This window comes from Vicugna pacos, chromosome X (genome assembly GCF_048564905.1).
Source record: "Vicugna pacos chromosome X, VicPac4, whole genome shotgun sequence".
In the NCBI taxonomy this organism is placed as follows: domain Eukaryota; kingdom Metazoa; phylum Chordata; class Mammalia; order Artiodactyla; family Camelidae; genus Vicugna; species Vicugna pacos.
Genome location: NC_133023.1, coordinates 101,476,504 through 101,487,639, shown reverse-complemented (window position 1 = coordinate 101,487,639; position 11,136 = coordinate 101,476,504). Strand labels below are relative to the sequence as shown.

The 11,136-nt window shown below is 51.8% G+C and overlaps 1 protein-coding gene across 2 annotated transcripts; it reads right to left on the bottom strand.

Moving 5' to 3' along the window:
* Positions 1-532: 532 nt before the first annotated feature.
* On the bottom strand, positions 533-8,362 carry SLITRK2 (SLIT and NTRK like family member 2). 2 transcript variants are annotated; one of them, XM_031671653.2, is made up of 4 exons: positions 8,178-8,362; positions 4,444-4,497; positions 4,188-4,349; positions 533-3,968 (listed from the first exon to the last, which is right to left on the bottom strand). In XM_031671653.2, exon 4 carries the CDS (start codon positions 3,923-3,925, stop codon positions 1,388-1,390), a length of 2,538 nt encoding a protein of 845 aa, XP_031527513.1. In that variant the 5' UTR covers positions 3,926-3,968; positions 4,188-4,349; positions 4,444-4,497; positions 8,178-8,362; the 3' UTR covers positions 533-1,387. The 2 variants fall into 2 exon arrangements, with proteins under 2 accessions (XP_031527513.1, XP_015102234.1); XM_015246748.3 differs by lacking the exon at positions 4,188-4,349.
* Positions 8,363-11,136: the final 2,774 nt, after the last annotated feature.

Here is an 11,136-nt window from a genome sequence, read left to right as displayed (position 1 = left end):
AGGTACTTATTAATCGGGTTGGAGATGCAAATAGTACAGGATTTGATAGCACCCCGTTAATACTTCCATAAACTCAAGAGGGAAACGCTGCTTTCTCTGAAAATGTGAAAATTGAGAAAGTTTCTGAGTCTAATCTTTGATCCTAAAAGAAACAGAAAGTAACATACACATTTGTCTCTGCTGCCTTGAATTTGCAGAGAACTTACTTGGGAAGTTTCAATCTCACCTTTGAAGTCTTCCTTCAAAGTATTTAATGGCTCATATGTCTTTATTAAATGAGGTGTGTGGCGGCCTCTACTGGTTGTGTTTATAGAAAATGTTTCGAGAGGCAGAAAAAATATTAATTTCAATTAAAAAGTTAGAAATACAGACTCTTTCATTAAATATATAAAAATATCTAATTTAATGCAGAAAAAATATATTACAAGTTGTGTAATGTATTCTTAATTAGGAAAATAATCTAAAACACTGATCATGTTAGTGTAAAATAATGATTTACGGAAGGGCATTAATTGTTCAATTCACTCTGATATTGGGTTAAATATATTTTATTAATGAATTACTAATCCCAACTGAGGTGGTTTATTACCTCTAGTCCACTGTTAAATCCCCTTAGTTGACTTAAATAAAATCACTTAGAACAAACCCAAAGGAAAGGAAATATTTTACAGTTAAGTCTATAAAGTCCTACAACTAGAATCATTTGATGACAGGCTGGTTTCTATAACTCAAGCAAACTGTACGTTGACTTAATATAGCTGACAGTTCAATCTATTTTACAGTGTTTTCAATTTCAAAAATACAACACATTAAAATATGTTCAATTTATCAAAGCTAAAAGCAACATTTAAGTAATGTACTTAAAGTGCAAAGGCACTTTAACATGAAGAAGTGATGCCTAGTGGCTATACTTGGTAACTGAAGACGGAAATACCATATATCATTATTTACAAAGGAATTTATAGTCTCAAAAGATCTTTGGAGATCTTCGACAAAATACACTAAATATCCACTTTCATTGGAAAAGTTCGCTTACTCTTTTCTTCATTCACTATAATCTCCTCTTCCCATTCCCACACTGGAAAAACAAAAGAAGAAAGAAGGAACAAAACCATAAACAACATACATGAAAAAAATTCATGTTCAACGATGGTTCCTAAGGAGAGAAGGGGAAAGACAGGTGGGGGTGGGGAGAGCCAGAGAGAAATAATTTAAAGGAAAACGTGAAAAAGCAGGATCATTGCTTCACCCCATCCCCCAAACATTTTCAGAGTCCCCCACTGAGGCTGGGAAAGGGAGAACACAAACAAACACAAAAGCAAATGCAGTGCTTCCAACAGTTTGGAGCAGCAGCCTTTGATGCCAGAGGGTTCTAAATGATTTCCCTTCACAGCTGACTGATTGCAGTTTGTTTTTCCAGAACTTCGAGGTAGTCTGGTTCTGACTGCGGCTTAGCTTGCAGTAAAGGGTGGTCTGGTTTGGACTGCCCCACAAAGCATTTCCTGGGAGTCCCATACAAAACGGTTTTATTGATTCTGTCTTGGTTTTGGCGTCGAGATTCATACGAAGGGGCGAACTGCCTTTTAGGTAAGGTACAAAAGTTATAGTGGACGAGCCCTGCGCTCGGGAGCTCCTTGACCCGCTCGGCGATGTTCTGATACAGCAGCTCGGGCTCTCTTGGTGTGGCCTGCTTTTCCAGCAACTCAGTGGCACTTATCGTGTAAGCAAGTGTGGCTGGCTCTTCTTTTTTCTCCTCCAGGTTGCTGTAACTGAACTCTTGCAGGTTGCGGTAATAGGCCACTGGGTCTCCTTCCTTCTGCATGTAGATGGGGTTTTGGCACATCTGACCCACAGGCGGAGGGATGTAATTATAGACGTGGCCGTCGGCTTTCTCCTGAGTCTCAGTGTTGTAAGACCCATACTGTAACTGGAAGGAACTCACGTCTAAGTTGTTGGCACTCCTGGGAACACTTGGCACCCCCTTTCGGCGTTTCAGGACAAAGACGAATAAACCAGCCCCAAAACAGACAGATAAGATGAAGACAACGAGCAAGCCCAAAATTAAGACGGAGAGTGGAACTTCAGTGTGGAGTTCAGGATAGGAACTGGGAGACACACTGAGCGAGCGAGGTGTGTCTGTGTTGTGATTCATAGACAAAATGGTTCCGTCTGACAAGTTGGGACTGTCTGGACAGATCGCCTCCCTCCCCAGAAACTTCAGTATCTCCCCTGCGTGCTTGGCGGGAGATTCACAGGTCACCTCATTGATGATGACGGGGGAATTGGCGTGCTCTGTCCAGTCCTTCAGCCCCATGATGTCACAGGTGCAGTCCCACGGGTTCTCTTGCAGATCTATCTGGATGAAAGCTGGAAGCTGGTCCAGGACCCCTTTCACAGGCAGGTGAGAAAAGTGGTTGTTTCTCAGGTTCAGCCTGGTGAGGGCTGTGCCCCCAAATATATTATCGGGTAAGGACCGCAGCAGGTTGTTATTTAGAAACAGCAGCTGTAGGTTGATCAAAGCATCGAAGGTCAGCGGCTTAATTTCCTTAATGACATTATACTCTAAATAGAGATACTGCAAGCTCTGCAGTCCGTCGAACATGGACGGATACAGCACTTCAAGGTAATTGCCGTTCAGATAAAGTCTGCGTAAGCTGGTCAGGTTTGTGAAGGCACCTTCCTGAATGACTGCGATCCTGTTGTTCCCTAAATGCAACAGATCCAAAGAACTGTATTCGAGGAGGTCGTTCTTATAGACAGTCTGGAGATAGTTCCCTGTTAGGTAGAGTTTCTTTGGACTGGTAGGTTTGGGCTGCAGGTCGGAGATATTCGTGAACTTCCTTTCTTGGCAGTTGACGTTGAGACCGTTGTCTGAGCTCTGAGAGGTGCAGACACAGCTACTGGGGCAGGTGAGGGGCACCGGGGACTTGGTCTGGTACACCATGATGGGTCCAAAGCTCTGCCTGTCCTTTGACACGGTGACCCGGGGAGTCGGACGATTTCTCATTTTGGGAGGCCGGCTGGCTTTCGGAGCCCTAGTGGGGTTGAGAGCAGGATTCACCGTCGGCGACAGCCTCTGGACGTGTGTGTCAGCGTGGCTGCCCCTCTGACTGGCGTCACCAGCACTCCTTCTGGGACAGAGGTCTTGCCTGGTCAGTTGGGTCACATCTTTCCCGTGCAATCTGAAGGGAGTTTCGCAAACAATCTCCCCCACAAAAACAGTTATGGTGTCCAGCCAGGCCTTGAGGGGAAGCAAGTCACAAGTGCAATTCCAGGGGTTCTCCTCCAGCTGAATCTCCATGATCCCTCCGATGTGCTCAAGGACGCCGGCGAAGGGCATCACTTTCAGCCGGTTCCCTCTCAGGTCTAAGTGGGTCAGCAGGACGAAGCGGAACACATTGCTGGGCAGGGACAGCAGAAGGTTGTCATTCAGGATGAGCACTTTGAGCTTATTCAGTTTGCTGAAAGCGCCTGCCTCGATGGCGCTGATGTAATTGTAGTCAGCCTGGAGGTACTCGAGGCTCTCCAGGCCCAGGAAGGTGTCCTCCCTCAGCACCTCGAGCTTGTTGTTGTTGAGGTGCAGTCTCTTGAGAGTTTTCAGGCCGCTGAACGCCCCGGTCCGGATCTCCTGCAGCCCGTTGTTACCGAGGTGGAGAGTCACCGCGTTGGAGTAATTGACGAACTCGTTCGGGTACAGTCTCGTCAGGAGGTTGCCATTGAGGAAAAGCTGATAGATTCGATACTGGGGGGGCTGGAGCAGGCTGACAGTTGTAAATCCTTTGTTTTCGCAGTTAATGTTCAGCACGTTTTCCTTCTCCTCGCACAGGCAGCGGATCTTGCAAATGTCTTTGGCAGTTTTGCGACTCTCCGTCTGTAAGATCCCGGCCACGGTTAACACACTGAGGAACCAAACGCCGCTCAGCATCTTTAGGCACCGTCGGTGTCAGCTCAGGTACCTACAGGCAAACCTTGGGGAGGGGGGCGGGAGAGAGCAGGATGCGGGGGAGAGAGAGACACGGAAGCCCGATTAAAATGGCAAAGCGAGGGGGCGGAGTGGGAGGGAGGAAGGATGCGGGCAGTGGGCAACACGGCAGAATGAAATCACTGCGTTTCTCCGGGCGGTCTCTGCTCTCCTCCCCTCCCCCCGGCCCACCCACACGCGCGTCCCGGCACACACATGCTTGCACCTGATTTCCCGGCGGGTCGCCGCCAGCCGCGGAGTCATTAGTAACCGAGTTGTCCTACTAAATCCAGCCCATCTCCTCCGCCCCTGGGGTATCTTGAAGAGATCTCGGGCGGCTCGCCCATCCTGGGCTCGCGGCAGAAATTGCTTTACTTTTTTTTTTTAACTGCGCAAAAAGGGGGTGGGAAAATCAGGGGACTGGTGGCGGGGGAGGGGAGATGGTGGAAGAGCAAAGACAGCGCGGGGTGGGGGTTACTCACACATCAGGAGAAGACGGGACCCCTCTCCTCTGCAGTCCGCCAGTAGTTTAGCATCTTCAGAAAGAGAGGGAGAGCAAGGTAAAAGACGCCGCTTCCGGAGGGATGCCCTGCTTTCTGTTGGTTGATTTAATTTTTTGCTGGGGGATGCGCATAAATTAGAAATCCGGCAGGCGGTAGGAGAGGAAGAGGAGGGTGGGGGCGGCGGGGCGCTGAGCCGACGGGACCCGGGGGCGCGACTGCGCAGGGAGGTCGGGAAGCGGGCCGGCCGGGTTGGCGGGCGGCGGCGGCGGCCGAGCCTGGGCGCGCACTTCCAATCCGGGGGCAGTGGCAGCAGTGCGCCCGGCAGTTTGAATTTGAGAGGCTTTGCAGGTTCCCCGGGACAGGGCTGGGGTGACGTCACGGGGGGAGGGGGCAGGCTGTGGATCGAGGGCGCGCAGTAGGGGAGGGAGGGGCAGATGCTTCCCTTCCCTGCGAGTGGCTTCGCAAAGCTCAAATCCCGGCTGCGTCAGTTGATTCTGAACTACCCCACCTCCAGCCCGGCGGGCGGCAAGCGGCTGGCGAAGCTCCTGGAGACGGGGTTCTCCTGGAGGGGCCTCGCTGAGGGGCTGGCCTCACCGGGACTCCTCGGGCCCCTCCAAGTGGTTCCTCCCACCTGTCCCTCCCTCCTGGCCATTCCTTCGGGGGTTCTCATTCCAGATTCCTGAGCAGAGCAGGGGTCCTGATCTTCCCAGTAATGTGTGTGTATGTGTGTGTGCGTGCGCGCGCGCTGTGTGTGTGTGTGTGTGTGTGTGTGTAGATGTGTCTCTTTGCTACAGGACTGCGGCCCGCCTGCCAGCCTCCTAGCTCAGATGCTCTCGGTGATGGAGAGCGGGGTGTGTGTGCACCAGCGCGCCTGTGTAGGAGGGCGAGGAGTTCTCCCAGGGGCGTTATGCCTTACATACAGAGCTTTGTTTCCGTACTGAGAGAATTACTTTCTTGGTGATGACTGGCCAAAGAGACATTTGCCTGGTTTCCTAAAGCCAGTTCAACATTAGCTTATAGCCTGAGATCAACAACAACAAAACCCTTCTCCCCCTGAGGTTTATACTTAGTCGGATAATGAGGTTTAAACGTGTGCTTGTTGCCTGAAGGAAGGAGAAGAGGAGTGGGTGTCGGGAAGGCACTACCAGGCTGAGCGTCAGCTGGGAGTAGGAGCCCACGGTCGGTGCCCAAGCCCCCCAGGCTGCAGGGGGCAGGGGAGCTGGGAGAATAGAAGGCAGCAGAGCAGGAAGACTGACTGGCTCCTGAGAAAGAGGGCAGGGAGGAAGGGAGTCCTGGCCGGAGGCTCAGTAGACCTGGCTCCAGATCCAGCTCGGCTGCCAGGCACATCACTTGTTTCTGGATCTTCCCGCCCCTACTGGCAAAAAGGATGGACTATAGGGCCCTCCCAGCTCAGACATTCAGTCAGATGCAGATGACCTCTCCACGGGGTTATTAGTGGCCAGGTGTTGGGTTTTGGCCTCCATTATCTCGCTTCTCCTTTATTATCTTAAGGTCCCGTGGACCCGGGAGTCTCCCGGTGTGGAGTACATTGGCAAGCCGTAAATGTCTGCTGTCGCCTGGAGGGGCCAGGGGCTGACTCTGGTGGGAATGAGGGAGAAGAGGCAGCAAATGTAGGCAAGGAAAGAGAATGGGGAAAGAAAGTGACCAAGCGACGTGCCTGTCCCGCCAAACACTTTAGCTTGCTTTCCTTGCCTCTTCAGTCCCAGCCTGCTGCAGTCAACACAGGGTCCCACTGCGGGGCCACGTGTGGAATAGAAGCCACCTCATCGGCAAAAGGAGCCTCCTGAGCCCCCTGCTTCTCTCTGCCTTCCCTGCTAAGTTCAGGTCCTAGGATTGTTCCATCCACACCCATTCTTTCCTCCCCAAGGGCTCTGATCCTTTATAAACTTGGGCACTGAGGCAACCTGTGGCTCTGGCAGTCTTGTCTGCAATTTTTCATGGGCTTCTTTCTCCTCCCCCCTCCTTTTCCTTGGGTAAGAGCCCAGGGCCAGATATCAAGAGCCCCTCCCCATCCAGCAGTTCTTGCTTTGCCTTGGGCAACATCCTTTCCTTCCGGGTCTTCACATTTTCCTCCTCTATGCCAAAGGGCCACACTGAGAGGAGCTGTCCGCAGAGGTGGAGGGGGCAGCCCTGTACAGAGGGGGAGGGGGCAGCCCTGCAATTGCCCTGGAGAGTGGGAGGCCACTCCCAAGCGAGTGATGCAGGGCCAGCCCCATTAAGCTTCCTTTCATAGCAAAGGGGCATTTGTTTCTACATATTTCCAAATCTTAAATATACATAGTTCCTAGAGAGATACGGTTTTTGCCTTCAGTCATTCATTTAACAAACACTTATTAATTAGGTTAATATTTCACTGAAGTAGAAGCCAACATGAGAGCTGGACAAGACCTTTGAAATCAGATTCATTTTCTAGATGAGGACGTTCCTCAACCAGGGGAAGTGCTGACTTGCTTAAGTTCAAGAATCTATAAAATTAGAAACAGAACCCAGGGATTCTGAGTCTCAGTCCAGCAGTTTCCCAAAAAAACTCTCTAATGCTTAGTGTGAATCAGAGAACTGTCTGCCTAAACTTACATAGTGGCGGTGGTGTTTTACCTAAATGTGTTCTTAAAAAAAAAAAACTCTATTTGAAAGTGAAATACCAAATATGAGTTTTAGTTCTCAAATAGAGTAATTTTCTTCAAGACACTGATGACTCTGTCAATACTCCTTGAGGTCAGAGCCGATGAGGAATTTCCGGGGAGGGGGGTGGTAGATGGATGGGGGCCGCTGGGGCCCCTTGAAATCTGGACATTGCGGAGTGAGGGAACCGCGGCGGAAAGTCGGTGGGGGGAGCGGGGCCGGGGACCCTGCGGGGGTGTGGCAGATCTTCCTGCCGCGGTTAGAGGCCTCTCCGGGTCACCGGACCCTCCCACCACTCCGTCTCCTGCTTGTCCCTGACCTTCCACAGCCGCCTTCCCCAGCACAGATATTGGGAACAAATCAGCCTCAAGCCCGATAAAGCACTTTGAGTAAGTTTCCTCTGGCCCCGCGTCACGCGCGGAGCGGCCGCCGCACCCCGCTGGGCAGAGCGGGCTCTAAGGCGGCGGAAAGGTTCTGGGTGAACTGGGAGCCCAAGGGAGGCAGAGGCGGACGCTAAAATAAGGCAGACGCTCCCTCTCCTCGCTGGGGCGAGGGAGGTCTACACCGGGACTCCGCCGCCTAGGTCTCGCTCGCATCCTCCCGAGTCAAGCCGGGCGCGGGTCTCCGAGGCGGCCGCGGGGCGCAGCCCCCCTCCGCCCCCGCCGCCCGCCCGCCCGCGGCCGCCTCCTCCCCGCGCTCCCCAGCCCCGGCCCACCGCCATTCCCCAGGGGCTCTTCCGGGCGACCGAGGGGCCGAGCGAGTCCCCCGTGGCCGGGACCCGGGCGGCGACCGCTCGCGCAGTCCTACCTGCCCTCTCCCCCTGCCGCCGCGGGGCCGCGCGACGCCCCGAGCCGGGCCACGCCCGCGCGGACGGTCCCGGAGCCGGGCAGCCGGAGCTGGGGCGGCCATCGAGGGCGGCCGCCCGCGCGCGGTCCCCGGCGGATCGCGCCGTCTGCCCACGCCCGTTCCCTCCGCGGGGGGGAGGCGGCCGGGAAAGGCCCCTGCCTTTTCCGTCGCCGAGCCCGCTCGCCGGCTGCGTCGCCGCGGCGTCCCCGGCGCTCAGAACTTACCCGGAGAGCGCGCCGCCCCGAGCTTCCCCCGGAGGCGCCCGCAGCATCCGCGACCCGGGGAGGCGCGGGAGGCGGCACAGCCTCGGACCGGCGCGGCCCCGGAGCGAGGGCTCGGCGGCGAGCGCGGGCGGCGCCCCCAAGGGCAGGCAGATCCCCGCTGGAGCCGCTCGCCACCGGGCAGCGCTTCTGGCAGGAAGGAGGGAGGGAGCGGGGAGGGAGGATGGAAGGAGGGCGGGAGGGAGGAGGAGGGAAGAGAGGGGGTGGGAGGGCCGGCGGCCCCTCTCCCGCACTTATCAATCACCCCGCAGATCTAATGTCCCCGCCGTGCACCCGGGAGGGGGATGGACCAGCCCACAAAGGAGCCGCGGCTCCGCTTCTCTGACCAGCGCGGCGGAGCGCTGCTCACGCCTCTCGGCCCCTCTCGCCTGGAACTCTGCCCGGCCCTTGCAGCTCCTGCCGTGGGCTGCGGCTCGGACTCGGTCGAGTGAAATCAGGATGGCACTCGGTCAGCACCGTATCCGAGGGGACGCTAAGACCCCAGGGTGGAAGTTACGGACGAGTGAACCTGCCAGCCCTCCGAGCCGGACCCCCTCCGGGAAGGCTGCTTCCCCTAACTAGTGAGCACCCAGTCCTCGGAGTTCGCAGGCAGATATTTAAGGACCTCCTACGAGGATGGTAAACAAGGAATTTCCTTATAATGTAGAGCTGAGTTAGACTAGTGCAAATGTGTTCACAAAAGCCAGCCCTTAGCACCATTCCAGCCCCTGTTTTCATTTGATTCTTTTCATTCTTCACGACGTTGCCTGGATCTACTAAAGCGGACTTTTTACCGCCCTCCCTTCCTTTTCCTCCTTTCTTTTTTCCTCTGATTAGTAGTCCAGGTGGTCGTGCTTAGATTACAGGAAGGCGCTCTGCGAAAGAGTCACTGTAGTTCAAGAGGTAGGTGCGGGTTTTGCCAAGATCACTGCAGCTGCCCTTCCTCCGCCCCCAGACCTGCTTTCCCGAGGGCCTCTCCCCTCTCCGAGGGCTTGAGGGATAAAGTTGCGGTTGTCTTCATTTAAGAAGGAAGCAAGGAGTTTATTTGATGGCACCAAGACACTTCCCCCTCAATCCTGGAAGAGAGTTGCCTTAATTAAAGTCGTCACTGTCCCCTATCCTTTTCATACCCCCTACAGAGTCTATAAAACCCTCAATTCTTCGGAATATCCACAAGACTGATGGTGGAGACTAGGACGGGAGGGGAGGGGGTGCAAAATTAGAGTAAAAATTAGCTCTCGGGCTAATGAGTCTGCATTGGGATTTGTCTGTTTCAAGGTTATTTCCTATACATTTAAACCAGGTTCTCAGAAGCACAGACTTTACCTCGTTCTTGTCCTTACGCTGGGGAATCTTTTGTGCTTCTTCCTTCTCTTCTTGGCTTCCTTTTCATAATGGTTTTCTAAGGAGACCACACTGGGCCTTTTTAATAGAAAATTACTGATAATCTTATATTATGAACATACGCAGAGTTTACTTTAGTAATAGTCCAAAGAATTATCTCTTATAATCATATCTCTGAGGTTTTAAGGGTCATTACTGTTCCTTTTATTTCAGTCCTAAGAAAACCCTTTTGAGATTTCCCTGCCATTCAGATAAGCAGTTTCAGAATAACACAGTTCTCATATACGCACACGGGCAGGCTATTGACAGTTACATATTCAGAAACATTGCCTTTCTTTATTAATACCTTATTTGTGTAAAACATCCACCGTACTGTTCGCTACAGACTACAGCAACAGCCTGGGAGCATCAGATTATCACTAACTGAGAACAGTTAATGCTGTCTCTTCTGTCTTTACCTCGTTTCTGACCGTGCCATCTTTTCGTGTAGTTATTTAATGGGTGCTGTAAACAACCACAAAACCCAGAGCTCAGGGGCTATTCAAAGGCCGAAATAATGAGACAGTCAGGCTGAAAAAAGGAGACAGTTTACTGAGAAGGGTGGTGTGTCCTAGCCAAAGCGAACAGACACAAAAGCCATAATTTATATACAGATTAGATGAGGAACAGGGTATCAGTGATAAAGACCGACATTTTATTTTGATCCAGTAGAAGCATGTAAAATACGGCATGCATCAATTTTAATTTGCCTTGTAAGCAAGTCTATCATGTTTCTCAGTTTTCAGGGAAGCATTTAGCAGCCTGCCTTTCTGCGCAGGACCACACTGAGAGTAAGATGAAGAAAAACAGGGTACTTTTCTTTTTATCAGCATAACATTTTTCAAGTAGGTGGGTAGCTATTTCGAAGGGTGTCCTGAATACACACACACACACACACACACACACACACACCAAGCAACACGGAACTCTCCATGAAGGCTGTTGCGTAGATAATTCCAGTAGAAGACAGTTTGAAGTGTGTGAAAGTTTTCAATGTACCAACTGATTTGAAAGCTGCTTTATAGTGACTTTTCTGAAAGTTTCTGTGTTAGGGGAAAATTCCTGATATGACTAACTATCAAAGACACGCATATTAGTGTACTTTGTGAATTAATAAAAATGACATGCTTAATTCCTTGGTGTAGTGGCATTGTCAGTGCATCTCTGTGTTTGTGTGCTGTTCTCTGTGGATTCGTTCACTTGCTAAAGGGCTTAGAGAGCCCTGATTGCAGTACTAGTGGGGAAATAGAGAAATACAATTACATTTTGCTTGGGTTTTTATCATTTCATTGTAAGATTAGGAGAAAATCAGACATTTCATCTGGGATGAATTTTTTAAATGTGCATACATTGCTGAGACGATGCAAACGTTCCCAGTTCCTATGTAGTACACAGTTTGCCTGAGAATGTCACTTTTCCACATTTTCCACACCTACCCAGGGCTGGAAAGCTTTAAAAATTTTTGAAAACAAGACAAAGTAGAAACCTCATGCAGAGTCACTAATTCTAAGACAGATGGGAGATGTTTTCTGAGAATACT

Coding starts and splice junctions, on each gene's coding strand:
- SLITRK2 (XM_031671653.2), bottom strand. CDS start 3,925: ATGCTGAGCGGCGTTTGGTTCCTCAGTGTGTTAACCGTGGCCGGGATC.